At 46.0% G+C, this 10,337-nt stretch overlaps 1 protein-coding gene across 5 annotated transcripts in view; it reads right to left on the reverse strand.

Moving 5' to 3' along the window:
* The window catches only part of LOC117365078 (transducin-like enhancer protein 1), a 36,602-nt gene extending 26,660 nt beyond the window's left edge, over window positions 1-9,942 (reverse strand). The window contains exons 1-3 of one of the 5 annotated variants that reach the window (XM_033954997.1): window positions 9,798-9,942; window positions 5,226-5,374; window positions 4,136-4,278 (exon numbers count right to left, since the gene is read on the reverse strand). In XM_033954997.1, the coding sequence (XP_033810888.1) occupies window positions 4,136-4,278; window positions 5,226-5,249 (167 nt within the window). In that variant the 5' untranslated portion in view covers window positions 5,250-5,374; window positions 9,798-9,942. Of the gene's footprint in view, window positions 1-4,135; window positions 4,279-5,225; window positions 5,375-8,924; window positions 8,984-9,135; window positions 9,331-9,797 lie in introns of those variants that run through there. The other 4 variants (XM_033955000.1, XM_033954995.1, XM_033954999.1 and 1 more) reach the window with 4 other exon arrangements.
* Between the last annotated feature and the right edge of the window lie 395 nt (window positions 9,943-10,337).

The following is a 10,337-nucleotide window of genomic DNA, read 5'->3' on the forward strand; positions in this document are numbered from 1 at the left end:
GAGCTGTGAAATCAGTGAATAAAATACAATTGACTTAAAAATACATTAAAATCAGATTAAGATAAACATTTTAAAATATCAGTATACAATTTACCAATTTACAAATTTATCAAACAACTCAGTTTTCAGCAGTTTCCTAAAAGAAAATCTCAATGATTCCCACCTCCCCTCCCAAACTACGGCAAACACAGAAAACCAATAATGTTCAGCAAACCATGGTCACACAGTATTCAAATGTAAGCTACGATACCTTGGGCTTAGCGAATTAAGCTTCCCAGACAAGCAGGAAGTGTTTCCTCCTTTTTTGGTAACCCTCTACTGCACATGCCTCCCAGGTGACTAAGGTATGGACTTGATTTCTCCATTGCCAATACGATAGAGGGTCTGAAGTAGTCCAACATTTTTTCCCCCCAAAAAATTATAATTGTATTTCAACACATCAAAGAAACACAGAATAAAGTGGGCCACATGTTTGTTCTTCAAGGTGGCCCCAATCAAGAGCCAATACAATACTCAATACAGTCCCCCCCACTTGCTCCACCCCCTCAACACACACAATTACATATTCAGCAAGTAGCTACTGGTTCTAGGAGGAAAATTGTCCCAAACTGGTGACCAAATCTGTATAAAGTGCCACCCTGCAGCCAGTGATGCCCTCTTGACATCTAGACGTTCCATGTGTAACAAGACATAAACATCATTCTTCCACTCTGTCACTCCAATTGCGTAAAATGCACTTGTGTGCCAAAAGGAACAACTGCTCAAATAAGCAGTTAGTGGCATTTCTCATGTCTAGTGAGAGAAAGTTAGAAAAGAAAAGAAAATCGGCTTGACAAGGTAATCACTTATGCAAAAGTCTCGAAAGGTAAGCCACCACATTAGTCCAGAAGTGCTGGATAGGCACACAAGTCCAAAATATGTGATATAAGGTAGCTGGTTCATCATGGCACTTAGGACAATGTGCTGTCAATGCTACTCCTGCCCGAAACACACGCTGAGCCACATATAACTGTAGCAAAAACTTATATTGTAGTTCCTGTAAATCTGAGGATTTGGTAATAGTTCTTCAACAGTAAGCATAAAGCCTCTCCACCAATAACTGGATCTCCCACAGTTTCTGCATTCCATGCCACCGCTATTTTAGTAGTCCAACATTTTAATACACACTTTCATGCTAAGAGACGCATCTTACGACACATCAGGATTCTTCCCTTGTGCAACCCATGAAACGATCCAGGCACGTCTAACACCAACTGTATCAGTGTTTCAACTACAGTGCTGCACAACAAACGATTTACCGCATATACTCGAATATAATCTGAGGTAACCTTTTTTTCTCCTAAAAAGGGGGGAAAAAATACTAACTTGGATATAAACCGAAAGCTTGTATTCAAATGCCCTGCTAGGTTCTGCACCCAGCCCCCCATCCTCCCCTCCCCCACTCTGCCAGGCTCTGCACCCTGATTCTACTCCCTCCCTCCCTCCCTGATGCCTTGCAGGCCTTTCTCCGAGCCTGCTGTAAGTCCTAGTGGTCTAGTGGTGAACTGGGACAGAAGGGAACCCTCCCACCTCCTGTCCCAGCTGACTCTAAAACATCCCACCTCCCTTCTCTTTCCCAGATCTCTAGAAAGCCTTCCTTGAAAGCCCTAGTGGTTCAGCAGTAAACTAGGGCAGGAGCAATCTTCCTACACTCCTGCCCCGTGCGAGCCACTATCTAAAATGGCTCCCATAGCAACTCAAGATAATTTGCTGCAGCCATTTTAAATAGAGGCTCGCATGGGGGCAAGAGCGCAGAAGATTGCTCCTGCCCCGGTTCACTGCTGGACCACCAGGGCTTTCAAGGTAAGCTTTCTAATGGTCTGGGAGATGGGAGGAAGGTGGGATGTTTTAGAGTTGGCCAGGCAAGAGGCAGGAGAGATCCCTTCTGTCCTGGCTCATCTCTGGACCACCAGGGCTTACAGCAGACTCGGGTGAGGCCTGCAACGTCTGGGAGGGAAGCTGGTGGGCGCTGAATCTAATATAAACAGAGACTCAAATTTTTTGGCCCTCCCAACTTGCTTTTAAAGATTGTAGATCCTTACTTCTCTCATATCTGTGCAATGCCTTATGCAAAGCTGATACAGACGTACCTAAATCCACAACATTTAAGAAGGCGGCTCCGCCGCTATCCTATATGTTTATGAAGTTTCTCCCTTGATAATGACCATACATAATGCTGGAGTTGGCAACAAACAAGTGTTCTTCCCTCGTCATCCAAAATGGTCTTGTAAATTCTCAAAATAAAATCAGCTCACCATCCTCTTTCAGTAGGTGTTCCACCAGGAAAAGACCTTTCTTTTCCCAATCCATAAAAATAGGGTTGTCAAGACTTGGCTCAAAAGTAGGGTTCTCCCTTAAAGTTAGCAGGTCAATTTCTGAAGGGTCACCTACCAAATGAGTCACTAAGGCCCTCCATGCATATCTCAAAGATTTGAACAGGACACTATGCTGAAGGCCAAAAGGGAGGGCTCAATTAGACATATGTAGCATAAATTGCACACAATAGGGGGCACAGAAACCAGACTCCAATTATACCGCAGCAAATTGTTGCTCTTTCATCACCCAGTCCTTCAAGTGCCTCAACAAACAGGCCAAATTATACAGGCCAAAGTGAGGAATGCCCAACCCTCCTTATCTCCAATTTCCAACCAAAGAAGTGTAACAAAGCTTAGGCTTGTGCCCAGCCCAACAAAATTTTGACAATAAGGCTCAGATTCTGTAAGCAGCGCCTGTCTTGCGTCAATAACTGACAGGCACTGTTTCCAGAATCGCAGCTCCCAAGAATTCTAGGTGCTGGAAGTGTAGGCCAGGTTCCTTCCTGAATCACGGCTAGTGGATTGCCTAGTGACACAGAAGCCCGGTACCACCCTAAACATACCCATTTCTGGGCTACGACATAACTAGGCGATGCTAGGTGCCGGTCCATAATGAAAACTCAGAAGATTCATTACACAACCAAAGTTTGCTATGGTGGCCCAGGGGTGGGTACCTGCCTGTGGGTGCCGCAGCCCCTTCAGCGGGGTGGCTTCCTTCCCTTGGGGTCCCCATGCGGCTGCCCTTCAGCTTCTGCCGATGCCTCAGTCGTCCCTCCCGGCTCCCGATTCAAACTGGCTGCCATCCTGTAGAAGCATGCGAACGATCTCTCAGCTCCCAAGCCAAGCCGGTTGCCGCCCCAACAACGCGCGTGTCACATACAAGCACGAACATCGTACGTGCTTGCACGTGGTGCACGCGTTGTCGGGCACCCACCCCTGGGCCACCATATCCGAGAGCTCGGTGTGCAAGTCAATGCTCGTTTGACTGTACTAAAAATAAACTCCAGAAATCTTTTTTCCAGTATCACAATGATAGCGTTTGGAGCCACTGTGGGAAGACCACCATCCGAATTAGAAGAAGAATTCCCAAATAGCAAAAAAAAGTTGTTGCCCATTGCAGAGAAAAAGAAGCTCCCCAAAGTTGTTTCAACTCCTCCAAGGATGGCAAGGCCTCAGATTTAGCATAATTGGGGCATAATCCCGCAAAATCCAAGTATTCTGAAAAGTTAAGTTTAAACTGTTTTTATTGTTGACCAAAAGAAAAACACAACAGTCATGAAATTCCTAATATAGCTTGATTTCATATGTAATCATGAATATCACAATTTTTCTTACAACATAGAAAACATCACCTCCCTTTCTTGTCCCATCTATATTCTCTTTCCAGCACAATATCACCAAATAGAGCAGAGCTTGAAGTGATGGCTCTTCCCCCCGCCCTCTTCAACTTCAACATTACATATAAGGAGGGCAAAAATTGCCATAAACAAAATGGAGAAATGGGCCATCCACTCCCCATTTTCTCTTAAAGATATTAAATCAGCCATTGCTTTTCCTCCTCTTCTATGCAGGAAGAACAGTCTCTTGTCCCTTACCCATATAACCAATCTAGGTTTAACATCCCCAAAAAATGTTCCCTCCACTTAACCACAAGAGAAGCTCTATAAATGCCTTAGTTTAGAGGGGTACCAAAAGAGTCTCACTGCCCTGTGTTTCATGTAGTAGAGTGTAAAGACAAGAGAGAAAGCACATGCATGAGTATATTGAGCAACAGTGCTTACCTGTGATACTGGTTCTGAAGAAACTGGAACTCCTCTTTGATACGGTCCAGAGTCTCGGGGTATGTGAGTTTTAAGGACTGGGGCGTAGCAGACACAGCACTAGCTGCTACGGCAGAAGCAACAGCAGGAGCCTGGAGGTGAGTCTGTAGAGAAAGAAGTTTAGAAAGAATGTTGTCACAGTTATTCTGCTATGATCAATCTGTCCCAAAGGTATGGGGAATAAATACCGGAGCTACAAAGGAGTCCAGTGCAGAGACATGTAGAATAGTTACATTGGGTGGGGAGATCAGAGTGAGGCAAAAAATTATGGGTCAGAAGTAGTGAGACAACTCAGGCTTAGGCTGTGCATGCCACAGCTGGTAGGGCACTAGCATGCAGCTGAATCTTGTGTGTGTATTGTGGTGTTGGCACTAGAATGTCCTACTGATCAGCATAACATTCTCCATTTACTCTGATCCCAATCGGTGGCACTGGCAGTCATGCAAGAACTTTCAACAACTTAACAAAAAAAATTACAAAAGGATGTAAACTTCCCTCCCCATTCACGGTTTCAGCAATCGCGATTTCACATATTCGCAAATTTTTGGGGAGGGGGAAAAAAGAAAAAACAACCACAGTTTAGCCTTCTCCCCGGCGTCCTGGCTTTACCTGGTGGTCTAGCAGGCTTTCGGGGCAGGAGCGATCTTCCTACACTCCTGCCCCGTGTAGATCGCCAATAGGAAATGGCTGTGGGGAGTTCCGTCGTAGTCTCGAGAGACTACGGGAACTCACAGTAGCTATTTCCTATTGGCGATCTGCACGGGGCAGGAGCGTAGGAAGATCGCTCCTGCCCCGAAAGCCCGCTAGACCACCAGGTAAGGCCGGGATGACGGGGGGAAGGCAAGAGGGAAGTGGGGGTGGGTCAGAGCCGGACCAGAAGATATTTGTGGTATTTCACCATTTGCGGTACGGTTTTGCCCCTATCCCCTGCGAATCTGGAGGGAGAAGTGTATTCACAATGGGAAGAGAAAAATCTAAGGGAAGTTGGAGAAATTGCTGTACATTATCACCATGTGTTATTACACACCCAAAGAAGCGTACTGCTACTCACAGGGGGGCGGCTCTGAGGGAACATGTTTAGAGCCAAACTGAGTCTTCAGAACCAGTCTTCCTGTCTCTGGTTATTGTCCGACCACAGGTAATCTCTCAGGATCCAGAGTTTGGTGAAACTCGCCAGAATTAACAGCACAAGAGATGTCCCTAAGTGAAACAGCAGTTTTGTGAGAAATGCTAGCCCATGAGACAAATACCTCCTGTCACCCTCCCAGAAGACGTGTCCTTCACTATGCCATTAATAAGGAAGAAGAGTGAGATTATGTCCGATCCACTTATTCTACCAAAGACTACACTGGGAGCATGATTGCATAAAACATCTCTAAGCTGCCCCATCACTAGTTAGGTTCTGCTGCTCTAGGACCAGATTGGTTAGTGCCAACTCATCACAAACATGGCTCCATTTATTTTCTTGCTTTTCTAGTTTGGGATTTTGAAATACTTTTTTGTACTCTCCTGCATGGGCACGCAGGAAGGAGCCTCCAGTCCCACTACTGCAGAGGTTCAATTGGACTGAAAACAGGCATCAAACAATGATTTTTAGGTGACCTGGAAACTTTCCATTCCTACCCTTAGCCAGTATTTTGACTGGCTCACAATCCCCCCCACCACCACCACCACACACACACAAGACAAAAAAAAAAAAAAAAACTCAACTGGGCAATTACATAAACCCAATCATCAACTTTTCCATCATTTGTTCATAAGGATAGCAACTAATACTATTTTTAATATAGTTATTTCATCAACCCTATTCCCAGCACATTTTACACAAATCCTCTTACAACTATGCTGCACATCAACAAGATGATCCCACTATCATCATAATATCCCTAGGGGCCTTTTCCTCAACATGGATTCTCCCCCTTTAAAGCAAAGCAAAAACCATTTTTTGATCTTCCAGCATTTAAAATGTTAGTCCAATCATTGGTCCTAAGTCAGCTAGATCAGTGGTTCCCAACCCTGTCCTGGAGGAACACCAGGCCAATTGGGTTTTCAGGCTAGCCCTAATGAATATGCATGAAGCAAATTTGCATGCCTATCACTTCCATCATATGCAAATCTCTCTCATGCATATTCATTAGGGCTAGCCTGAAAACCCGATTGGCCTGGTGTTCCTCCAGGACAGGGTTGGGAATCACTGAGCTAGATTACTGCAATATTGTCTACCTTTAAAGAAAAAATCTTTCCAGATTAAGAATTATACAAAATGCTGTGGTCAGTCTCATTTTGGGTCTAAAGAAATTTGACATTACCCCTTTCTACCGGGATTTGCACTAGTTGCCAGCGGAGGCATGTATCATCTTCAAATTGGGCTGTATCTTTAGAGCAGGGATCTCAAAGTCCCTCCTTGAGGGCCGCAATCCAGTCGGGTTTTCAGGATTTCCCCAATGAATATGCATTGAAAGCAGTGCATGCACATAGATCTCATGCATATTCATTGGGGAATTCCTGAAAACCCCACTGGATTGTGGCCCTCAAGGAGGGACTTTGAGACCCCTGCTATAGAGTATCTTTAGATCAAGTCCCACAATATCTGGCAAACTCCTTCTATATTTTGACACAAAGGTTTTCTCATAAAACTCATGCTCTTTGCACATTTCCACCCACTTCAGGCTACAAATTTAAAAAATATCATGAGCAAATTCTCTCTTATCAAGCAGCCACTTGGGATAAGGATTTCAAACAGTTACTACAGTATTGTCCTGTGTTTCTGTTTCTTATTTACATTTCAGGAAACAACTACAAACTAATTTAAATGTTTTCTAGATTTTGGGGCAATTAACCATTAACTTTTAGGTTGTTTAGCTTTATCATTTAATCTTTTGTTAACCTCATAGAACTTAACTGTTATGCAGTCTAGAAATTGATTTGAAAACAAACAAACCAAAAAGCCCACCGAGTTGCCATCCCAACTCATGTCTGAACCAAAATTCAGTCTCTAGCCTAGTCAAGATCAGAAGAGAAATAAAAAAAAACTACTAAATACAATAAAGCAACAACAAAAAACCGAGGTACCAATAAAAAGGAATACTGTAATCTTAATACATTTTAACTACTTTACTCCACCGCATCTATGTGCAGGCTCTACCAGCTTAGACTATATTAATAAGGGACCGGGAAAAATGTGGGCCTCGCAGATCTTAACCACATGCCTTTAAAAACCGGCTCATCTCGGGGGTTAGTGGAATCCGTGAGGTCCGCAGGAGTTAAATAGAGGATCTTTACGGATGCCATGTCACAGCCACTTTCTTTTTAAGTTTGTGCGTTTAGCTCCACGGGATCCATGGGGGCTCCAGGTGGAAGGTGTTTGGGATAATGGGGTGAAGAAAAGTTGGGCACAACAAAAGGCAGAACTAGGGCGAGACTCCAGTATTCAGGACCAACAATCCCAACACCAACAGAAAAGAAGCCAGCCAAGGTAGAAGTTAAAAAGAGGATCTCGCAGACCACACAGAACTAAAAGCACATGGCCTTAAAAAGCAGCCATGGCGTAGAGTCCACAGGGATCCTCATTTTTTAACTTCTGCAGACCTCGCGGATCCCGCTGGAGCGGGGTAAGATGAGAATACATGGGGTGAGCAGGATCCGTGAAGTCGGCAGAAGTTAAAAACGATCCCTGCGGACACCATGCCACAGCCGCTTTTAATTCTGTGGGGTCCGCAAAATCCACTTTCTAACGTCTGTCTTTGCTGGCTTCTTTTCTGTTGGTGGTTGGGATTGCTGGTACTGAATATGGGAGTCTCACCCTAGTTCTCCCTTTTGTTGTGCTCAGCTTTTCTGCACCTCAGTGTCCCAAATGCCTTCTATCTGGAGGCCCCACGGATCCTGCGGAGATAAAGCACACAGTCTTAAAAAGAAAGCAGCCATGACATGGGATCTGCAGAAATCTTGGTTTTAATTCCTGTGGACCTCACAGACCCTGTACACCCCCAAAGATGAGCAGATTTTTAAGGGTGTGCGGTTAAGATCCACGAGGTCTGTGAAGTCCACATTTTATCCAGTCCCTATTAATAATCCCATTCCCCATCTGTTTTGTTTTTTTTACCCTTCCTCAGTACTGACTCACTTCTCACTAACATGTCACTTTTACACAGACCCTGCCCTATTTTCAACATTACACTGCAGAGATGTATTTTAATTAAAAAAAATAAATCTACTGCCCACTAATCTACAGTCCAAACACCACTCTTAATCATTTCCATAAAACATATATGAATAATACTTGTAATACAGACCAAAACTAGCTTTTCAGTAAACCCTACTTTCCAAACATTAATTTCCCCATTCATGAAACCCAACAAAACAGCTCTCCTCCCATGACATTCATGCTGGCTACCCCATTAACACAGCTTTCCCTTATTCCACAGGTCCTCTCAATACAAATAGTCCCCACTCCCTCCCCTAAGCCTTAGCCCCTCTCCCTCCTTTCCTATAACAGTCTTCTCCAACCTATGCTTTACCCCAGCCCCCCTTCTTCCCTATAAACAGTCCTCCCCCATGGCATGGCATAGTATAGCATGGCACCTCTCCCATAACATACATTTTTTTTTCCTGCCTCGCCCCTGTTATACCATCTTCCTCCCCCCCAGGCCTTGCCCCTCTCTCTCCCTATATCTCTATAGCACGGGCCTCCCCAAGGCCTTTACCCTCCCCTCTCTCCCTATAACAAACACGGCCCTCCTCCGTGCCATACCCTTCGCCCTCCCTATAACAGTGGCCTCTCGCGTGCCTTGAACCTTTCTCTCCCCAGGCCTTACCTCCTTATAACACGACCCCTCCCCCTGCCTTACCCCCACCCTATTTCCCACGGTCCCCTCCCCCACCCCATGCAAACAATGGCTCCCTCGGGCGGCCAACCCGCTCCGGACGCCGCTCTACCGGGCAGGAAGCGGCCAGGGACTCACCGAGCGCGCCCCGGGCGCCGGTGCACGCGCTTCTTGGGCTCCAGCTCGCCGTTACCGCCAGAGCCCCACCGCCACCGCCGCGCGGGCAAAGAGATCAATGAACGCGCGCCAGCTCCACGTGGGTCCTGGCTCGTGCTAGCAGTGCCTGGGCCAGTCCGCCAATCCACGCGTAGCACCAGCAGCTCGCCCCACGTGGGCCAACAGCCGAACGCTGTCATTGGACAACTCGGCTTGAGCGAGCGTCCAAGCTGTCAGTCACGGTAGGGGGTTTGTGTTAACCCTTGAAAGAGCGGAGCTCGTTGGATCTTGTTCATCGCTGCAAGAATTTTCCGGGGAGGTTTGAGCAGGAAAATAGCCAAAAAAAAAAAACCACAAAAACCCCTGTAAAGGCTTGTAGGCAGGCCCGCGTTTGTAGCTCCCTCCAAGTGAAGGGCTACTGCTGATAGAAACGTTCGCATCCACTTATTTTTTGGGGGGTGGGGAAATAAATATCTGGAGGATCGCTTTTGATTATGCAATACGGTTATGCACAGGTATAATCATTGCTGCATTCAAACAGGCATATTTTCAAATAACTCTAAACTTTATTTTAGACAAGGATACCAGGTGTGGATCTTTTATTTCCAAACTCTTGAAGGGTGTCCAAATACTGTGGTATTCACCTCTATGAAAAGAAGCTAAAAATATTAAATAATTGGTCTCAAACGGTTGGAAGTGAGGAGCTTAGCTTTGGGTCCTGGGTCCTCCCCCCCCCCACGATCTCCAGCTGAAGTTCCTTGAGAAGGGTTGACTGCGACGCCCCCCAAGGCCACTCCAGGCGCTTTGCCTGCTGACAAACAGTGCAGCAGCTCTGGCCCAGAGCCCAGTGGAGATGCCCCTGCCCTCCCTCTGATTAGTATTCCGGTGGGATGGGTGCCAGGGCAGGCGACCAATCAGGCGTGGACGAGCTATTTATTGCAAAAGCAATTTGGTGCTGCTGAAAGGAGAGGGGTTGCTGAGCCGGTAATGAGGGCTGGAGGAGCTCGGGCTCAGCAGCAGTAATCAGCCTGTCAATGCTTTTTAATGAACACAGGCTCTTGGCGGCCCTCTGCAAACATGGCAACACTTCTAATGAAAGGGGGGGGGGGGGGGTTGCTCTTTTCATTTCTTTTTAATCCTCCCTCCCCCAGTTTAGACACATTGAAGGACTGCTTCTCCAGGAA

Source organism: Geotrypetes seraphini, chromosome 8 (assembly GCF_902459505.1).
Source record: "Geotrypetes seraphini chromosome 8, aGeoSer1.1, whole genome shotgun sequence".
NCBI lineage: Eukaryota > Metazoa > Chordata > Amphibia > Gymnophiona > Dermophiidae > Geotrypetes > Geotrypetes seraphini.